General features: G+C 46.8%; 9 protein-coding genes across 9 annotated transcripts; 3 read left to right on the top strand and 6 right to left on the bottom strand.

Annotated features, from left to right (window-relative positions):
- Positions 1-427: 427 nt before the first annotated feature.
- Positions 428-1809, top strand: V865_008628 (uncharacterized protein; the record flags this gene model as incomplete). The annotated part of the gene is made up of 8 exons (XM_066232362.1): positions 428-527; positions 594-650; positions 719-805; positions 864-910; positions 973-1047; positions 1107-1162; positions 1218-1472; positions 1533-1809. 8 exons carry the CDS (start codon positions 428-430, stop codon positions 1807-1809), a joined length of 954 nt encoding a protein of 317 aa, XP_066088459.1.
- Positions 1810-2131: 322 nt separating this feature from the next.
- V865_008627 (uncharacterized protein) lies at positions 2132-4558 on the bottom strand (the record flags this gene model as incomplete). Its single annotated transcript, XM_066232361.1, has 8 exons — positions 2132-2395; positions 2477-3125; positions 3265-3382; positions 3447-3618; positions 3774-3845; positions 3903-4027; positions 4090-4182; positions 4261-4558. The coding sequence occupies 8 exons, from the start codon at positions 4556-4558 to the stop codon at positions 2132-2134; spliced, it is 1791 nt and encodes a 596-aa protein (XP_066088458.1).
- A 1478-nt stretch (positions 4559-6036) lies between these two features.
- Positions 6037-8448, bottom strand: V865_008626 (uncharacterized protein; the record flags this gene model as incomplete). The annotated part of the gene is made up of 10 exons (XM_066232360.1): positions 6037-6181; positions 6240-6381; positions 6438-6504; positions 6567-6697; positions 6760-6876; positions 6932-7326; positions 7418-7618; positions 7676-7772; positions 7831-8038; positions 8119-8448. 10 exons carry the CDS (start codon positions 8446-8448, stop codon positions 6037-6039), a joined length of 1833 nt encoding a protein of 610 aa, XP_066088457.1.
- A 617-nt stretch (positions 8449-9065) lies between these two features.
- V865_008625 (uncharacterized protein) lies at positions 9066-10202 on the top strand (the record flags this gene model as incomplete). Its single annotated transcript, XM_066232359.1, has 2 exons — positions 9066-9428; positions 9486-10202. 2 exons carry the CDS (start codon positions 9066-9068, stop codon positions 10200-10202), a joined length of 1080 nt encoding a protein of 359 aa, XP_066088456.1.
- A 57-nt stretch (positions 10203-10259) lies between these two features.
- V865_008624 (uncharacterized protein) lies at positions 10260-11503 on the bottom strand (the record flags this gene model as incomplete). The annotated part of the gene is made up of 4 exons (XM_066232358.1): positions 10260-10606; positions 10668-10691; positions 10786-11104; positions 11159-11503. 4 exons carry the CDS (start codon positions 11501-11503, stop codon positions 10260-10262), a joined length of 1035 nt encoding a protein of 344 aa, XP_066088455.1.
- A 1202-nt stretch (positions 11504-12705) lies between these two features.
- On the bottom strand, positions 12706-13409 carry V865_008623 (uncharacterized protein; the record flags this gene model as incomplete). The annotated part of the gene is made up of 3 exons (XM_066232357.1): positions 12706-12792; positions 12850-13073; positions 13139-13409. 3 exons carry the CDS (start codon positions 13407-13409, stop codon positions 12706-12708), a joined length of 582 nt encoding a protein of 193 aa, XP_066088454.1.
- A 417-nt stretch (positions 13410-13826) lies between these two features.
- Positions 13827-15240, bottom strand: V865_008622 (uncharacterized protein; the record flags this gene model as incomplete). The annotated part of the gene is made up of 6 exons (XM_066232356.1): positions 13827-13871; positions 13947-14135; positions 14203-14625; positions 14703-14981; positions 15047-15133; positions 15190-15240. The coding sequence occupies 6 exons, from the start codon at positions 15238-15240 to the stop codon at positions 13827-13829; spliced, it is 1074 nt and encodes a 357-aa protein (XP_066088453.1).
- Positions 15241-15821: 581 nt separating this feature from the next.
- V865_008621 (uncharacterized protein) lies at positions 15822-16657 on the top strand (the record flags this gene model as incomplete). Its single annotated transcript, XM_066232355.1, has 3 exons — positions 15822-15900; positions 16002-16150; positions 16259-16657. The coding sequence occupies 3 exons, from the start codon at positions 15822-15824 to the stop codon at positions 16655-16657; spliced, it is 627 nt and encodes a 208-aa protein (XP_066088452.1).
- Positions 16658-17048: 391 nt separating this feature from the next.
- Positions 17049-19970, bottom strand: V865_008620 (protein transporter SEC23; the record flags this gene model as incomplete). Its single annotated transcript, XM_066232354.1, has 9 exons — positions 17049-17072; positions 17143-17614; positions 17671-18248; positions 18315-18554; positions 18618-18776; positions 18894-19208; positions 19290-19587; positions 19709-19880; positions 19931-19970. The coding sequence occupies 9 exons, from the start codon at positions 19968-19970 to the stop codon at positions 17049-17051; spliced, it is 2298 nt and encodes a 765-aa protein (XP_066088451.1).
- Positions 19971-20746: the final 776 nt, after the last annotated feature.

Here is a 20746-nt window from a genome sequence, read left to right as displayed (position 1 = left end):
CCCACACAGCACAAAGGGAGATCCGAGGATCCTTCAAACACTCTCCATCGAAATCCTCTCATTCAGATCAATGCGAGGCCACCGTTGCCGTAGGATATGCAGACAAAGGGTTTGTAGTGTAGGAGTCGAGATGTAAGATCGTCGTGACATTCTGCGACCCGGTATAACCTTTGATCACCATGATCGCTTACTTATCGTCAATACAAAGCTTGGACATGTTTGATTAGCGGAACCAAATAAACCCTGATTCCTGATTACAAACAAGGTATCCATCGACATTACGTCATGAGGCTTAGTGGAGTGAACTGGATGAGGGGAGGATCAACATGATCATCCATCTCCAACTCACATCTACATCTCATCCCCATATACTGGACCATCACCATAACACCCTCCATCGCCATACCGACGAGATTCAATCACCACCATGTCAAGCTACGATGCAGCTCCGGATGAAATCATCACCCCTTCTCAATTCAGAGAATCGATGAAGTTGGTCAGACTACAGATCGCGATTCCCATATCGGGTGAGTTGGTTTTATCATTCGCAATGGAGTAAGATGGTAGACTGACGATATGTATTATCTATGTAGTACTGGTGGCCATGGGTGCGAATATAGTGTGTGCGCTGGCTATCAAGCCTGGATTGTGTGAGTTCTGTGTAATCAAAATAACCGGAAGGATATCGGTCCTGATGTTATCTCTGTCGAATCAACAGCCGGTATCAACGCCTTGTTCCCCACCCTCTTATCCCCAAATGCTACAATGGTGGGGATCTACTGGGCTTTATTGTATCTACTACAGGGTAAGTCATCCAGAGGCGAAAGCGAAGAAGTGAAGCTGACATTTATGGCGGGTGACAGTCGGTTTCTGTTTGGTTCTCTTGCTCGTGAGAAAGGATGTGACCAAGGTTAGTCACTTAGCCCTGTATCAGACAGTCTGTTGTATGGCTAGACTGAACGATGATCTTAGGAAACCCTCATCCACGGTGTGGGACTTCGATTCGCCATCTCAAACTGGCTACAAGCGACATGGGCTGTATTCTTCGTAAGTCGTCTTTGCTTCGCTGTTTATTGGTACCATTGCTGAACCTGTAGTCCTGCTAGACCCTCCAATTCTTCTGGGGAGCGGAGATTGTTCTCCTCATCAATGTGCTTATACTGTACGTCTCCCTCCTCCGCTCGTAATGCCCAATTGTACTAAAACCTCATCGGTAGCTTGTCAATCCATATCACCCTACTCTACTACCCGGTCACGCTCAAGAGACCCATCGACGCCATCTTCATTCACGCCCCAATGACCATGTTCCTTGCTATTCTTTTCGAGCTTGATTGGCTACACAATGGGTTCGTCGCTTTGGGATGGTTCATCAAAGAGGAGACTGCTAGGGAGAAATACACCTGGCAAGCTGTAGGGGCGGTCGCAGGTGTCAACGTCGTAGCGGCGGTTTGGGCCGGTGTGAAGAGGTTATAGTAAGTAATACGATATCCACGAACATCGTAAAAAGCCAACGTCCCGTTGTACCTTCTTAGCCTCCTCACCACAGCGAGTATCTACCTCTTGTTCACTTTGCTGTTCTCTTCACCCCGATCGAACCCAACTTTACCTACCACAGCATTGCCCAAACCCACTCCACTGCTTGTCACACTCATCATCTGCCTGGTGCTTCATCCTATCGCTCTTGTTGCTGGAGTGGCCTGGCAAAGAACTAGGGAAAGAGAGGGTAGGATCAGGCTTGAAGAGGAAGTCGAGAGGGCCGAGCAGGACGAAAGGGAGGCAGAGAGGGAGGCTAGGATAAGGGGCGAGTAGGTGTAGGATGGATCTTGTAGGTATATCTATAGCTCGATAGTACACGATGTATTGCTTGTTACAGGTTGAGTCAAGTTGTGTTACTGACAATCAATCAAGATCAATTTCTTCAACGCTCATTATGCATACTGCTGAACCTCACTATTGACGGGACTACTAATTACTACTATGCTGAACAACCGCGATTATAGTGTAACTACAAAGCTAGTCAAGCATACAAATCGATCAAATAACTTAGGATGCTAAGCAGATAGATAGGTAAAAGATCTTCTGAAAAAAGGTAATCGAGAATCCTGAAGGCTGTCCTCTCTCAACTTCCTCTTTAATTAGAGAACAACATCCTGTAGATCCTGATGTACAAGGGAGCTGCGGCTCTTTCAGCTCTGTACGCTCTCATATCCTCAACTGTCAACCATGATTTTCTACCAGTATCAAGATCAACTTCGTGAGCCTTCTTGGGCAAAGTTCGTTTCCAGGCGAATCCGACCGCGTAGAAGAGGATCATGACCGGTGCCGCGAGATAAGCGATGAAGAATGATTCGGCTCGTTCGCCTGCCGATTCAACACCTCCGATGGGGAATAGAGCCTATAAGTCCACCACGATAGATAGATCGTCAATGAAAGCTCTATCACTTGGTTTGATGGTATTGATCATTTGTTGACTTACGATGTAGAACTGAGCGATGAGGATGATAACGATCAAAGTAGCACCCAACCATGAGCCGTATGCTCCACCCATAGCTTTGAAGGGCAATTCCTCTGTCGAGTGACCTTGGACTTTCCATGCCTTTCTGAATCTGATATGGGTGACACAGATAGATAACCAGGTGATCAATGTCGACAAACCACTGAGGGCGACCAACCAATCGAACACGTCTGAACCGACGTCCGCGCAATTGATATAAGCGATAGGAGCGAACACGAGGATAGCTACCAATGACCAAAGGGGTCTTCCGGATTTATCGACATAGGTGAATATCTTGGGTGCGTAGCCTGTCTCAGCCAATGCGGTGAGAGTTCGAGATCCGGCGTATACACATGATAGACCGATGGATAAGACGGAGATACAGATGGTGAGATTGATAAGATGGTTCAAACCTCTGATCCTGGCACGATCCATTAAGATGACAAATGGTGAGATATCAGATCCACTACCGTTATACAGATCTGGATCGTCAGATCGGATGGTAAGACCGACAATCGTTAACGAAGTGATGTAGATCAAGGTGATTCGCCAGAAGGTGTTTTTGACTGCTGAAGGCATCGTCTTTCGAGGGTTGGGCGTTTCAGTTGCGGCGAGACCGACTAATTCGGTACTGAGGGTGAAGAAACAAAGGTATGAGCTCATGCCATGGGGATAGAAAAAAGGATTGCCTCAAAAAGGAGAAAAGAAACCACCCTTCCCCCCTCAAGATAAAGAGAAAAAGAAAAAGAAGAAAAAAAAAAAAAACTTACCCAGCGAAAGAGAATGCAGCAGTAACGAACACCGCGCAGACACCTTTGAATCCATTTGGGAATGCGCCAGGAGATTCGTGCCATAGTCTTGCCCCTTGGTAGGTATCGAAGTCACCGCCTGAAAGGTTTTTTTGAATTCGTTAGTGAAAAACCAGAGATGCCCCCGATTTTTGCGGACTCACCTGCAGGACCCCCGCCACAGATACAGACGATACCAATGATGATATAAAGAACCACGACTAGTAGCTTAAGACAAGAGGACCAGAACTCCTCCTCAGCGTATCCGAGTGTACCAAACGCAGATGCAATGATGATGACAATCATGAAGATGGTTATCCAAGCTGCTAGTGGCACCTATCGAGTAGCAAGATTACGCCAGTCAATACCAATCATTGACAAGAACGATCATGCGAGGAGAACAGTGTGACATACTTTGTCCGTCTAATTCAGTGGAATGGGTCACGACAGTCAGCTTGAGATCAATGTTGGATGATTGACAAACGACTCACCCAATATTGTACAGTAGAACCAGCAACGGTAATTTCCAAGGGCAGGACGACAGCCCATTGCAGGACATAGTTCTGGAAAGATCAGGTGTTAGCACATTAAAATGACCAGGAATAAGAGATCACACTCACCCATCCCATAGCGAACGCAAAAGCAGGGTCGAGCATTCGAGAAGCGAGAGTATAGAAACCACCAGAGACGGGATAGAGGATAGCCATTTCGCCGAGAGCTTGAGTGACGTTGATAAGCATGACACCTGGTTGCAATTGGGATTGGTCAATTTATGCACTTGTGCTTATGGTGTAGTATCACACGCACCCATAATGATCCATGCTAAGAGGATACCTGCAGGTCCACCATTTCCTAGTGCACTACCTGAACCGACGAAGAGACCAGTACCGATTGAACCACCTGAGCAACGAGATAAGACGTCAGTCCATGACCCTCGTCTTCTATTGGGGGTGTCACTATTCCTTCCAGCCCACTCACCAACAGCGATCATCTGAAGATGTCTAGGTTTCATCTTCTGTTGTAGGAGGGGATTATCATGTTGCAGGTATTCCGGTGGGATATCACCGTGAGATACCAATCCTCTGGTGGTTCCCGGAGCTCTCTTGAAAGACTCAAAGTTGAACCCCAACCTAGTGAGGAACTTTTCTTTACTTGGATCATAGTAGACATCTTGAGCTGGGTCGACTGAAACGTGGTGTCCCCCTCCTAGTTCACCACCTTTCTTCTCCACGTCGTTGTAGGAATTGATTGCGCTGCCACTGCCCTCTTGTGACATGATGATAAGGTGTTTGTATTTGATATCCTTGAGAAGGCAATACGATGGGAAAAGGTCAAAAAAGGAAGAAGAAAATAGGGGGAATGCATGTGGTGTTGTGGTCTCTATATATACGACGATTCTCTTATCAAAGATCTCCCATCCTATCATAAAATGGGGCTGTAGTAGTCTCACAAACTAGCTTCAGATTCGCACAACGTAAAAATGATCGTACTGTATAAGTGTGTCAACCGGGGGTAATCCCTGTTCCAAAGCCATCTTACGTGTTATCTTTTTCTTTTCGGTTTCGTGATTGGTCAAAAGCTAGATTCGTCCCAGATGGAAATGACATGCACCACATGTGGAGCGGTGATCTGGATGATGAGCAGAGGCGGAATGATAGGAGGGGCGAATAGGGTGAAATAAACCAAATGCACTGTACTTTTACGGTGAACAGTGTTATCGCTATCTGCAACCGACTGCTTGTCCGCGTTCAGATCGTGTCAGGGTGACCGGGAGAGTAAGGGGAAAAGTGCGAGAGAACTGAATGCAATGATGTGTTTCACAAAACCCAATCAATGCGAAGATTAGTCGTACCGCGTGGAGCTAAAAGTCTTGGCGAGATTAAACTAAGATTTGAAGGGCTTCCTCTCTCCCATCGCTGTAACATCGCTTACATACGTTAAGTTCAGATAAGAGAGATAAAGCCAATTCATTCTCACGATACAGATAGTATACGACACAATGATTGGTTGGACGCCATCTCTCTTGGATATCCGCATACTACACCCTACGTCATTATTGCTCGTCCGACACCGCAACAGCAGGAAACAACACACAAGCATGGAGCGACAAGAACTATACATACTCCATCTCGTAATGCCAAGCAGATGATTGGTTATTGCCTTCCGGAATTTGCGGGTCAATCAGTCAGAAGACCAGAAAGGTACATCAGCGCCAAGTGAAAGCACCACACGATCATTCTTTTTTTCATATTCATCTGCCAGGTTCATCTTCTTCAGATCCTCCTTCGCACCAGGCTTCGACCTCGGACAGCGTCAAAATGATTCCCGTCATTTGGGTCCGTCTCCGCTTGGACTGCTTCCAGGTGGATCACCCGCTTCTGTGGTGGGGAGTAGGCGCGGCGATAGCAATGCAGGAATGGATAAAAGTGACATCATGACTATTTTTCCCCTGATCTACTGTTCCTGTGCATGAACGATTCTAAAATAACCATACAGCTGTGACTCTACCGTTGTTCTCTCATGCTTGTAACGATAACACTTCCGTATAATACCAGTAAGGTGCTCGACAATACCGCTTGCGACCAGATCTGCATTTCAAAGGTATACAAAGTCATGACATATCCATATTCTTTCCCAACAGCTAAAAAAACCCGATTTTGCTTTTTGAATGAACCCCCCTCGCTGCCTTGCGAGGGTTACCGAAAGTACAGGCAACAACCATTCTAAGTGATTACAGTACGTCTAGTAAATCTCTCAAACCTTTCCTTTCGTTCGCTCAACCTCTTCCTGGGTCAAGTCCATTCTATGCAAGTCAGTCTCCTTCGCGACGTTATCCAGATCCCGGAAGAACACAAAGTTCGCTACGGATGCTGCCAGATTCGCACAACCGATACCGACGCTGAGATAGATATGTGTCAGTAAACTATCGATGAATTGAGATATCAGGAGACACTTACAATACCCAGGTCAGATTGGGATCTTTGAATGCTGGAGTACAGCCCAGTACGATCGCTTTGGAGATAGCACTGGTGAAGAAGACACAGGCGATAATTGTTCCTTTCATCCTTGGTGGAGTCATCGTATAGGCCATCTCATAACCTAGATTGATCGTTAGTTGGATTCGGATATTCACTGAAAAAGGTGTTTACACTTACAACTGACGCTGATGAAAATACCACCGAGAGGCTGGAGGATAAAGGGAATAGCGACTAACCAAGCGGACTGCGATTGACAGGTCGATTTTTAGCACACCAATTTATGGGTGATGATGGATAGACACTCACCAGTGGTGATACGCCGGTACCGATATTACATTCCGTCGCAGCGTATCCACAGGGACTGGTCTCGTACACTTGCCATTGCAAGACGGCTGCGACAGCGTTGAGAATGGCACCGATTAAGAATCCGACAGAAACTGAATTAACATCATCAGTTAGGTTACACCCTAATCTGATTTGGACGGACTATAATACTTACTTCGCTTGATATAACCGTACTTGATACCCATTTTACGCAATGTGGGATAAAGCACGTAGTTGTATACGGGGATAGCACAGACAGTGGCAATGGGATTAAAATTGTTGAGCAAATCGTCTGATTTGAGCTAGTCAGTTTCAATCCTGAGAATGTCCAAGATGATGATGCTCACTTGGTAGTCCGTTAGTAGTCATCGAGCCAGCCATGTTGGTTAAGATCGAATCGGTCCCGCCGTCTGCGAGGTACCACGCAGGAAGTAGGATAAAAACCCGCAAAGCTTTCAGAGTTGCTTTGACCTCGTCAACAAATTGGTCGTCGTAGCTGAAATAGCCCGGTTTGTGTTTCGCCGCAAGCTCTTCGAATTCGCCATTGGCGTGCATATTGGTCGGTTTCACGCTTTCCCAAGCATCGCCCGTTCCTTTAGAGCCCTTGATGCGCTTGAGGACTTGGCCTATCACTTTGAATGAATCGCCAACTGAAGAGCCAGAAGGTGGGTAGTGCGTGATTCGCCTTCGAGCCCAAAGCAAGGCGAGAGGTTGAAGTAGGAAGCAAATACCGGGCAGCATACTACGAGAGGGTAAAAAGCGGGCGAAAGGTGGCGAAAATTAGCAAAAGTGGTCAAAATCGGCCAAAATTTGTTTTTTTGGTTGACACTGACAATGAAAGCCAAAAGCCAATCCTCTTTTCAGTGTAAGACGTCGCAATTGAGAAGAACGCTCCCCCGTTACCTGCCCAATAATACAGCAAAAGCATGCGCTCAACGGTCACCCCGGGGTCTTCAATGACTTTTTCACCTGTAGGAAGTGTTTTGACGGTTTGGCGCTTGACAGTTGACTGATCGGCGATCAGAGGTGCCACGCTAAAAGCATCGCTATGATGAGCTTCTCTTTCCAGTGACAGCCGTATATTTACTCACCTCGGCTTGATGAAACCTGAGCCGAAAGAGAGACAAACCATACCGATCGCAAAGGGGATGATAGCGTGACCACCGGAGATGACACTTGGGATCGACGCTATATGATAATATATCAATCTATAGACCTGCCTCTCAATGCTAGAATATAGACTCACCAATGACTAGAAGCATGTGAGAGAGGAAGCCGATCGTGATACCGACCCAAAGACCACGGTACCTTCCGAGCTTGACGTCGGCGAGGTAACCTCCCAGGAGTGGAGTACAAAAGACCAAAAACTGGAACGTCACTGTAAGTGCATTGGCGGTCTGAAGACCTAGGCCTAAAGCACCGGCTGATTGCTGGGTACCAGCTGGTGGCGCACCCTAGAAACACGGTCACATCAATTGTCTTATCATATTGCGGGATAATTTTTTATTTCATCTTTTTCCGGTAGGGCACTCACTGCACCATTCCCCCCATCGGGGAGGGGTCGTTGGATGAAATTGGTGAAGCATCCAGATACTCCATAGTAGGAAGCGTAATTTGCGGCTTCAACAAAGCATAATGCGTATCCTGCAGCGTTCACTTTACCCGGAACTTTACGAAGGGTGGCTTTTTCTTCCTCGGTAGGTGCGTCCCCGTCCATCTCATCTTCTACTTCGTTGGCACCCACCAAGACATCATTGCTGGTGTCTTTACTGTCGATTGCCTGATCATTGACGAGCACATGATTACCATCTTTGCCCGTGAGGGCAAAGTCACGAACCAGCTCAGAGTCGTGTGCGGCTGACATGGTCTGTCGAATTCTATGATGATATGGAACAAAGAGTGTAGATATTCTCTCCAAAGGGTATCTATATAAGTCTCTTTTCGCTCATCTTGCCTTATCTCTACGCTGACTTTGGTCGTCTGCTCGACTGACCTTATCGCATACCTATTGAGATATTGTCGAAAGGACATGCCGAAGAGTATCGGTCTTCAGCGGGCCGGAGACGTTGCTTGTCGTCATTGTCGTCGCTGCTGGATTCCGATCGATGGTGATTGGTCGTGACGATGACCGCGGCTGCTAGCCGCGGTAGCTATCTCTGGCGGATGGTTGCCGTCGCTCTAAACATGAAAGCGTTTCTTAAAATAGCCTCGACCGGGTTGGTCATGCTGATAAAAGCGATTTTTAGTTCAGGTTATATCGCGATAAGGTTTCGACCACTCGGAGATGGCCGATCGGCATCGTGTGATGGGTGCTCATCCACCTGCGTTCATGAGGATACACTGCGATGATATGCACGCATACATGATCAATCAAGTCAGATCAGTATACCCGGTACAAGAATTGCTCTTCTACTTATAAGGTGGTGTACAATATCCCTCCATTTTGTAGCAACTTATTGTTGTTTCCCGCGAGCTGACATCATGGCCCACTTAACCTCCCATCACACTCTTCCTCCCTTCCCAGAAGACCTGAGGACCGCTCCTTTGGTCTCAGTGTCATTTGCAAAACTAGAAGCGAACCACAACGAATCATCCTCAGACTTCTTCCAAGCATGTAAAGAGCTTGGGTTCTTCTACCTCGACTTTGTAGGATCGAAACTTGGAGAGACGATTATCTCCGAAGCCGAGGAACTGAACAAGGTTCAAAAAGAGTTCTTCGCACTTCCAAACGAGGTCAAGGATGTTTACGGTAGACCACATCTTCATCCCTTCTACGCGTATAGGTATACGGAGACTGAAGGCAAAGATGAGAACGGCGCACCCTTAAGAAACGCAAATTACAACGTAAGTTCAACTCGAGGAAATCATTTGATGCCCAGTGATGCTGAATATATAACATAGCTTCGTAAAGATGATATTCTTGGTCAGTGCGAGCGTCTAGCATGTCACCCTTTGATTCTCGAGCATCAAGACCTCTTTGAACGATATATCAGACACTGTCGAGCAGCAGTGGATGTCCTCCTTGAACATCTAAACACCCATCTCCAACTCCCACCAGGCACACTCGCCAACCTCCATCGGATCCACGAGCGTTCCGGAGATCACGTCCGTTTTACCCAGAATCACCCTGGCGCGTTCAGCGAGGACCGAGCACGTAGTGCCGAGCACACAGATTTCGGGTCATTGACGATCTTATTCAACTGGCTCGGAGGTTTGCAAGTAAGACTACCAGTCACTGACGAGTGGGTTTACGTCAAACCCATCCCAGGGTCCTGTATCGTCAATCTTGGTGATGCGATGGTCAAGTTTACTGCTGGTATACTCCGATCGAACATTCATCGAGTCGTTCCAGCGCCTAGTACACAAGCTCACCTCACTCGAAACAGTTTGGTCTTTTTCACTCGACCCGAAGATAAAGTTGTCCTCAAACGATTGAAGGGGGGTATCATCGACGATCAACCTCAGTCGGAAATACCTGAACCCGAGATGACAAGCCACGAGTGGATAATGGGTAAAGGCACTGGACGTCTTCCAGGCGTGTTCACATCCAAAGGTTTCGAAGGAAAAGCTCGAAATCCCGAACCTCCAGTGCCCGTACCAGTCAGTATACCTGCCTAGTCATATGTGCCACATTCCCACATTTCCACCGTACTACTATGCATTATATGTCTATAACTAAGCACTAGCATATACAGATAAAGCATTGGGTCCACCACAGGTCTGCTTCTTGTTTCCTGCACAGGTCATTGTGCATTGAGAGCTGTACTTGCTCAAGCTCGCACCGTTCGATAGAGAGCTCCCGCAGTAGCATTCTCTTCCGTATTCGACGGCCGCGTAGGTGAAGCCGGATGATTTGCAGTATGCGGTACAGGTGTCGACGGTCATGCTGTCCGAGGAGAAGGAGGCTCCAGTCAAGGCTCGGCCAGAGACTTCTTGGATACAGGCTTGTTTGGCGTAGCCGTTGGACGTGCTGGCGGAAGGAGCGAGAGAGGGATTGGTGTAGACTTGGAGGACATTGGCACCTGAGTCAAAATGAGTCAAAAGTCAAGGAAAGCTCTTTGCTGCCAATAGGAAATCGCTCACCACCACAGTTCTCCCCAGGACCTCCTGAACAAGGCATGTTACATGGTCAGACTGCCATTTCTGAAAGCTGAATCGCAATAGCATTCTCCGCCGTACTCTAAACCCGCCATGGAGTAACCTTTGTTCTTGCATAAGTTGATACAGGTTGCAGTGTTGAGAGCGGGAGTGGAATATGACCATCCGTCGAGAGCTCGACCAGTGGTACCTTCTTTGTAGCATCCCATAGAGCTCCAGCCGTTAGGGAGAGAAACGGAGGTAGAGGTGTAATCGGCAGAGAGACTGGCAGCGTTGGACTTGGTTGATACGTAAAGCGAGAGTGCACCGGATCCACCACAGATCCTGGCGGAATCACCGTTACAGGGCATGTTGCAGGTGCTTTTGATTGAAAGGGATGCAGCGTTTCCAAGCACATTACCACAGTAACATTCACCGGAGTACTATGATTCATCGTTAGTAAAATGTATGTAAACGAGATTCAGTCTTCAACTTACCTCTAATCCAGCAAGAGGCATGTTGTAGTTATCACAGTAGGCTAAACATTTCTCGATCGTCATTGAAGAAGACGAGAAACTGGTCCAGGTGAGTGCTCGACCGGAAGTACCTTCAGCGACACAGGAGGACGCTGCCCAGCCGGTAGGAACGACCCAAGCAGAGGCAGAGGCAGAAGGAGCTGAGGAAGCTGAAGTTGAAGTGGAGCTGGCAGAGGCAGAAGCGGCAGAGCTAGCAGCAGAAGACGCGGCAGCGCTGGAGGCAGCAGCAGTCACTGGGACTGCTCCTGTGGAGCCAATGCATGCCAAAGCAGCTACAATGGAAGTCAAGGAGAGGATGGGAAGCATGATGAGGATTGTCGGAGGTTGAAGAGTAAAAGGGGAGGTCGGATGAGAGGTTGGTCGAGAAGGTAAGGTATGAGTAGAGTGAGATTCGCAGATGGATCAGAGGATTGTTGGGAATGAAGAGGGGATAACCCTCCGTCCATTCTGGTGCTATATAAATATCATATTATCAAACTTCTCACTGATCATCTTTGATACTCACTCCGATCATGATGTTCAATCAAGAAACGCCATGTCTTGTACCTTTCGGGATAGTAACCAAAGAGGATGGTCGTCCAGGTCGAAAGGGTATGGCTACACTCCGGAAATAGCTGCTCAGATCGTATTAATCCCTAACAAGATCAGCCAAGTAGGGGAATTTTCCCCTAACCATACGTGATTTCAGGTCCACATGTCATTTTGTTTCAGTGATGATCGATCTTGCCCGAGTCCGAAGTCTCGAATTGAACGCGTCCAAAAGCAAAACAGCATGATTTGCCAATTTGGAGAATGTACGTGAATCCGGCATTTGATCGCGACCTCTGTGACACGGATATGGACTTTACCGCTGGCAGCGTTGAATTGTATATCTAGCAAGACTTCGTTCGATATCACCGACATATACTATCCTTTTCCCAATTGAGCCAATGAGTCTCGACCTTTTCGCCTGGGCCATTGTGAACTCTGGTGTAATTGAGCCGAAACTACCGATTACCAGCCGCCATGCATGCATCTTCTATCGCTACTGTATACAACGACGATCCCATCGAAATTCCCCACTTCGCTCAGCCTCTCCCGCCGGTCCTTCCGGTCCTTCCGGGGCGACCCGCTTTGCCCATGCGTGGTATGAACAGTACATTATCATCTTCAGCACAGGAAACAATACAACAGGACCCTCAAGATCGAACGCTTGCATGAAAAATCTTCTATAGATGAATCGCACGGATAGCCTCATCGCACATAGTTCAGGCAGTCAAGCCAAGCGGAGGCAAAAGCGAACCTAAAGCATACTTGGCTATGCTATATGATCATTCTTATCTTCCCAGAGGACCCGCCAGATCCTATCATAATCTCTAAGCCGTACCATACAATAGCTGCATGCAAATCGTTCTGTTCCTCATCTATTGGTCTATACATTAGAAATCTTCCACTTGACATTCCTAAAAAGGTGCTCTCCCCTATCTAATGCCAGGTCGTATCCCGATGATATAAAGAATGAAGTTCAATTATGAAACGGATTTGCGCATGAATACCGCTTGTAAATGTCGATCCGGATCTGTCTTAGTCGGATGAGGGAAGAATGGTTTCGGTTCCTACATTATCAATTGTTTCAATGGAAGTATCCACATGGTGAATAGGTGACCACTCACCCTATATTCTGTATAACCCCTTTTCTCATACCACCGTACCGCCCTACCTCTCTGATTGAAATCCTCCACTGCATACCCCTCTTCGTCCACATATGTATGGTACGCAGTCGTATCTAACGTTATCACCTTGGCACCATACTCTTCTATAGCGGCTTTCTCCATGAGGTCGATGGCTTTGGTACCTAATCCGTTCGCTTGATAGGCTTTTCGGATGAATAGTGATGCTATAAAATCGGATATTAGATATCTCAGTCATTGAGTCATTGAGCTCGAGATGGTGTATACTCACAAAGATATACGATACGCCTCTCCCTACTTGCTGTATCCTGATCTTCGGGCATATCAAGACACCATCCACCCATACCCACTTCTTCTACTTGGCCGTTTTCCCGCTCGAGCAGAAATATGCAGAATGGTCGATCCGGGTCCCCCAAGTACTTCTGAATCTTAGGTGCTCCCCATCCACATTCTTTTCGCAAGTCCAGAAGCAGTTGGCGGTCGTTCTCTTGAGCTAGACGATAGGATAGAGTGCCGGAAGTGGAGGGCACGGTGATCGTCATTTTGAGCGGCACTTGTTTGGGACGAGAAGGCAGCGGTTCAGATATTCCTAGTTTACACAGGTCGCTAGTTGCTGGCGCAAGTTATCGATGGAGAAGTCTTAAGATATAGTTGAGCGTTGTATGTATATCATACTCGAGTATCTGCTGAAGCAGAATCTATTCACTTGGACGTGAAGGTTGACTCAAAGATAATGGGCTGCTTGTCGAGTCACCTCGTGATTCCACCTCGGGCATACCCGATGACTCAACGCGTACTCGAGAGAACACCATAGGAGGTTACAAAGGCGATGTATTGCTGTTCTCTATGCTGTTCTCCCATATGTACTGTACATGCATAGGGAATATGATCACAAGGATTGGCATGAATATACATGGTACAACGATGATCATATCTGTCCCCCAGTTTTATCTATCTACCTAAGCAATCTTATAGACGACCTTCTTTCCTGAGATCTTACCGTCCTATACGGGATGGCAAATTCAGTCGTTAGATCGGATTTCTTCAAACAGGAAGGATAAGAGTATATCTAAACTAACCTTCTGATCTTGGAGACCTTGTGGGATAGCTTCCAATCCATGTCTCAGCTCGATAGGATTCGCTTTGAACCCATACTTTGTAATCCATTCAGGGGTCTTCTTTAGTACCTCTTTACCGAACTCGTAGTGATCTTGGACAGCTGGAATGATCATTGGTGACTCAGGCGTTCGTGGTGAAAAGTTGAGGTCCTAAATCAACGTCACCACGGGATCAGCACTTTGGTTTTCAACGGGTCGGAGAGGAGAGTTGACGTACTTTACCTAAAAGGGTATAAACCACCGTATGTTGCAATTCCACATTCCCTATTTTGTCTTTGAATCCCTCGGGTGGGGGATTAATCACATTCAACTGCTTTCCTTTTGAACCCAATGCCGCTGAAGCGATCTTGAAACTATCTCCCTCAGAGATCGTATCGAACGCATATACAGCTTCACTATTTGTGATCTTGAGAGCTTGTTCGATAGCATCGCCATCTCGGTAATTGATGACTTCGTGAGCACCGTATGACTTGACGAGATCGAAGGAATGGGGAGAAGCGAAAGTGAGGACTTTGTAGCCCAGAGCTCGGGCGATTTGGAGGGCGAATAACCCGACAGACGAGGATCCACCATATACGATGTACCATTTTGAACCGTCGATTGGGCTAGATAAGGAATGTCCTTGACTTTTAAGGAGGACCTAAAATACTCTCACATTAGCATAGCCCTAATATAGCGACTGCAATTGAGCGGTACTTTATGGATTGTTCTACTCACTTGAGATGCCGTTAACCATGCTGCACCAAATGTTGGAGCTCCCTCCAATTTCAGCTCTTTGGGTACCCTGTATGTCAAATCACTTTCGACGACCAGATATTCCGCAAAAGCACCTCTATCATTTCTTATGCCTCCGGTGATCATCCCTGCGACTGTATCACCCACTTTCAGGTCGGATTTGAGGTTAGAGCCGAGCTTGACGATGGTACCTGCGTAGTCGCATCCTTGGAGTGCACCGTCTAGAGAGATCCAGCTGGCGACTTTCCAGTCACCTGGGTTCTGTGAATACGGATGGATTTAGCTGGAAGTAGACCAAACCTGCTGTGTGACAGTGAGATACTCACCTGATCCGCATACTCGACCTTGACAAGCACTTCGTTATCACCGGGGGTTGGGACAGGTATGTTGTCCTTGAGGGTCACCCAGTTGGCCTAAAAGTGATGGGGTCAGTCATAAACGTGAGTTGTTGCAGTATGGGATAACTTACTTGTTGATCCTCAACTATAGCTTTCATAGTTTGTGGTATGGCAGTCGACATGTTAAATTGTATGTCTGAAGATCTGTGAGTGAGAGGAAGAAGGATTGTCCAGATGATATTAGGTATGTCTGTCTGACGATTAAGGATGGATGCTATGAGGACAGACGTGCTTCAATCATGCCGAGATTGTCTGCCTATATAGGTGTCGACCAGTGGAGGTCCTTCGTTCATGCAGGTCGATTCGTCATCGTGTCCGTCGCGGTCACTGACCAGATCCAACGGTGCGCTGATCTATGATTAATCATTCGGGTACAGGCTATGCACGAGTAGTGCGGATGATCTCGTAGCCTTCGGTCTGAGTAATCACAATCATAATCTAACATATCCTCTTTAGCTTACATATATGGTTATATTATCAATTCGGCCAAGTGTCCATCGTGAATCCCATGGCCAGTCCCCGCGATTTGGGAGTTAGGCCCGAGCATTGGGAGAAGCTACACTGGCGCGTGCCTAAAATTGCTCAACCCAAGATTTCGGGAATTCTGTTTTTCAAGCGAACTAAGCTTGTAAGGCCTTCAAACTTGTCTACATCTGCATCAATTCCATTCTAGACGGCTCCACCAACGCTCACACGCACAAAAATGAGACCAACGTCCATCATATCAGGAGCATCCCGACTACCTCTCACGCCGAAACGAGGTAACAAGGATTTTTACAAGGGTGGGTTGGTGTATGACCATCAGCCATGGAGTCTCAAGAGATCAGAAATGGTATATATCCTTGACAGACATGTGCTAACCAGACATCTCATCGTCCCATAGGTACTGGTCAATCGAGAGTGCCAGGTGGTGGACATCGAACTGGACCCCCGGGTGTACATGTGGTGAAAGGGAAAGCAAAGTATAGAGTGTTGGATGAGAAAGTCAGGCTATTCGTTGGTCCCGGTGCGAAAGTGTTGGAAGAGACTGAGGTGGGTGTGCTTTTTCTTACAGTTCTTGAAGATCGTCCCGAGGGGGATAATGTCTCTTGACTGATGTATTCGTCATGGACGACCATACTAATACCCGTCATACTACAGCTTCGACCCTACGTAGCCACCCAACAGATAACAGACACTTCCAAAGGTCTCACCAAATTCTTCAACCCATACTCCAAATCATCTTCCAACCGACCCAAATTCCCTTCTTTCTCACCTATGCCTTTACCTCCAGCTACAGAAGTAGACGGCGAAGTAGGTAAATTGAGTAAGAAGGATTTTACGCAGTTTTCAAAGAGGTATCAGAATCTGAGTGGGGAAGAGAAAAAGGCGTTAATCATGGATTTCAGAAGGAACTGGTTCAATGAGATGTCGAATTATTATGGTGGAGGAGGAAAATCCAACGAACAGGTCCAAGCGGAGGAGAGGGAGACGACAGAGTTGGAGCAGAGGTCAAAGGAGCAGGATGGAGGGGAAGCACCAGCTCAGACGAATGTATAGAGAAGAGATGGTTTGTACGATATTATGATATAGCATTGCGATGCATCTTCCATCATTCACAGAACGAACGGTGCTATCGTGCTTATGACATGCAGCTGGACTGGTGAGCTATAGTTGCACTTGCCAAGATTTAGCTTAATGTCTCTTGGTGGAGCCAAATGCGTGTACATTGTTGAATAATTTGCGAAAAGTATACGTTAGATGGCTTAGATACCATCGACAAGCGTACTGGATTACTGTATTACTGAATTACAGCTTTGAGATCGCTTCAATACGTGCAGCGTTTCTGAATTGTGCCAATTTCCATTTCCTCTACTACATTCCAGGCGAACACCAACATGCATGATTATTTGTCAAAACTGTATATACACCACTTCAACCAAATATCCATCTAGCTTGTAGAAGCGCCAACAGCCTATACAAAACAACATGTAAAACATCAGCGTCGCTCCTTCTAATCCTGACTGCTAGGAGAAATCACTTACCAATCTCTTGAGATGCTCCATGAACACTTGCAAACTGACATCATCCGTGAATATCGCCTGACCACCTGCAGGTCCTGAACCATATCCACTTCCCGATTGGTGAGTTGTCGAAGGGTTCAATTTCGATAACAAGAACCTAGCCTGTGAACCACCTTGATCACATACGATATATCGAGGAATAGGTAATCGATCTTCTAACAATTCCTGTGCGTCCGCAACGGGAGCTTCGAGAAGTTCTTTAAAGTTTGCATAATCTTCTTGTTCCTGATAATTCGCTTTACGCCATTGGGCAACGGTCTCTCCGTGGAATATCAATATATGGAAGAAGGTATCGAGCAACAGGATCACGTCGGGTCGGATAGAGACGGAATCGAGTAATACGGGATGAGGTTCGGTATCGAAGCCATATGACATTAGGGTGGGTTGGATCATGATCAAGGAGTTGTTCACGTCGGCGTCGTTCAACACGTGTCTGAGCGAAGATCAATCAGCTAAAGTATGTTATCGATGATAGAGGCTATCACTCACCTATAGAAAGCAGTTTCATCGGGGGAATTGTTGAACACCTGCAAGAACTGACTTCGTCTGAGATGGAACATGAATTGAGGATAGATACTGAAGTTCGGACTAAGTTGGAAAGACGTCGGATCTTCTTTCCTATAATCAGCGAACTTCTGACATAGTCTAATGAGCATCCTATCCAACCATCTAAGTACATCTGGCGAGTCATCGATCTCAGCTTTGAACACTGCTATTCTGGCCATCAAGACAGCCGCTGCTTCTTGATCGAAGGAAGCGGCAATAGAGGGATGTCCACCTTCTTGGAATGTTCGAGAGATGGTCGTAACTCTCAACCTGTATTGTCCAGATGAATGTTGGTAGTGAGTAACGAACTGAATCAAACCTGATTGATTGGGTGATAGTGCTTGTCCTGCTGGAGTGACCACTTCGAAGTATACCGCTAAAGATGTCTTAGGGGTAAGGGAGCAAACTTTCCAAGCGGATGTTTGACCGATACCAATTTCGGTTTCTCCGACACATTGGGATTTCTTGTTGGCTGAGATGACGTGGCCGATGACACCGGAGATCTTCAGTTCTTTGGTGGTCTAATGAGTGGTTCAGAGTTCAGTCAGCTCTCCGTCATTTTTAGATGTAATGTTATGATCACCCACCAGAACATCGAAAGTACCATTGAAGCCCATCTTGAGGTAACCTTGTTCATCCTTGCCCAAAGTTCGCAAGAAACTCTGCTTGAAGATGGCGGTCATGAACGAATCGGATATGATCATGAAACCATTGGTAGCGTTGGTAAGGGATTTCATTTCAAGAAGACCAACTTGATCAAGACATCCAGCGTAGATATCGATGGCGTGACCATTCGCAGAAGCACGTTTGGAAAGGCCTTCGTAGTACTATGGAAAGAGAAACAGATCCGGTCAATGAATGCGACTGAGCGGGATATAAACCTTACTCACCTTGGTAGCTCGCTTGAAGTGCTTGACACTGTCCCTGTCGATATCGTGGTGAGATCGGATGGGTTCTCTGAGTTCAGGACCGACAACGGTACCAGGACCATCGGTAGGTGGACCACCTGAGAAGAGCATGATTCGAGCGCCAGTGTTGGGGAAGGCGGACTATCACGACGTGTAGACATGGTTAGTAAGAACTCGCAATGGTGAGACTGGTCGTCCAACGATTCATAGGATCCAACCTTTTCATCTTCCCATCAGCCAAAAATTGACATCACTCACCTCGAGTAAAGCAGTCGCAACACCCAAGGCCACACCAGTACATCTAAGTGGTCTCTTATCTTGATCCACAGGCCAAGGATCCCTTTGAAGGTTCTCCAAGATATTGGTCAATTGGAATTCGCAGCTCTCGACCGATTGGAGGAACTTGGAAGCAGCTGGAGCAGGAACCGGTTGACCTGGTCTCATAGCTTGGATAGGTCTGTTGGAGGGGTTGAGTCCTAACATATCGGCGATCTGTTTCGGTTGGTAGTCTTTTGATCCTCTGAAGACGTAGGCTTTGGGACAATCCGCATAGGCTAGCTCGTGGACCATTGCCTATGAGTTGTTCCATGGCATATCAGTCACTGCACAGACCGTATTGATAGGATGGGGGTTATGAGAAAAGGATGTACTGACCATCGTACCGAAAGTGATCAACCCCACCAGCGCATTGGGAGGTAACAGACTCAAACTAACTACGAGAGTCTCCCTTAAAGCTTTCAACTCATCCTCGTCCACACACGTATCGACCACGTATAAGAAGATGGGTGGGATCTGAGCTGGTCGGGATAAGGTATATTCAATGGTGGTGAACTTGGGTAAGAGTTCAGGAGGCAAATTGTTAGGCGATAAATCTTGGTGATAATGTTGAGGGAAAGGATTTCGTTGTAAACAGAAGGGACAGATCCACATTTTACCTCGGACGTCGACTTGACTATAACCATCTCATATATCAGCTTCCAGCTCCTCGTGAATGTGCTCCTTTTCGAGTATCATTATATTTGGATGTTCTCCATTGAAACGGGATTGACAACACGTCATATACGCAAACTCACCAATAAGGATTCAAGATAGCCTTACAAGAGCCTTTACAAGTGACAGGCTCGTACATCACCGGAGGTAAATCTTCCCTTTCCTTCAAGGGGGTATACAAAGCTGAGATGGGAACCACAGTACGTGTAGCTTCGATACGACTGGATGGCCAGACGTTCCATGAGAGTCTGACACCTGTAAGTGAGTTAGCGTAGCGCTTAATTAGTAGGTGAAAGTGGACTGACCATCCTTGTCTTCGACATCCTCGAATCCTGGTCCGTTCATCTTGCTACTGGTCTGAGTTTGATAGGTGCAATCGAGAGTGAGATGTGTATGTTGACGAAGCAAGTACAGCGAGTAAGTTGATGGGTTGGAGTGAAAGCATTCAACAAAGGTTCCACGCCGCGTCTATCAGTCCGTCATCTCATGTGGCAGTCCACACCTATCTTTTTAACAATATTATCACCTGAAGTTTTTTGCCTCAAACGTAAATCTCCGTTCGTATAATGGCTAGTATGACCGCTTGTCATTGAGCAATCAAGGACGCACACCCACAATCGCGGTAGATCAGAGTTCGATTCTCTGACGGAGAGGTTTCTTTTTGCTTTTTGAGACTTTTTGGGTCTTCCAAGCATCCTCTGAGCGGTCTGGACGGTCAGCACTGCTCGGAACATCATCTGGGAAGTGTTGGAGACTCGAAAAAGTGATGGAAGAGTCCAGGTATCGCGTGTGATGAGCGGAGAAAAGGTACAAACAGGAAGTGCCACACACCCAAACGAAAGATCGATGATCAACGCGGATCCTTAGCATACGCCTATACATTCGCTATCGTTCTATCATCCCATTTTAGGATGTCTGGTATCCAAGCTAATCAGTCTTGCTCGTTACAGTGGCTGATAGGGTTGATCAGTCACATCAAGCGGTAACTGAACCCCGTCTGTGTGTTGTCAGGGTGACATCGATACGAGGAGAGACTGATGTCACAGGTGCGAGAACCTCCTCGACGAGCCAACTTTGGAATAATGCTTCGAGCGTAAAAGTAAGACAACGGTAGTCATGAT

The sequence above is a fragment of the Kwoniella europaea genome, chromosome 3, assembly GCF_036810445.1.
Source record: "Kwoniella europaea PYCC6329 chromosome 3, complete sequence".
Taxonomy (NCBI): Eukaryota; Fungi; Basidiomycota; class Tremellomycetes; order Tremellales; family Cryptococcaceae; genus Kwoniella; species Kwoniella europaea.
This window is presented reverse-complemented; position numbering and strand designations above follow the sequence as displayed.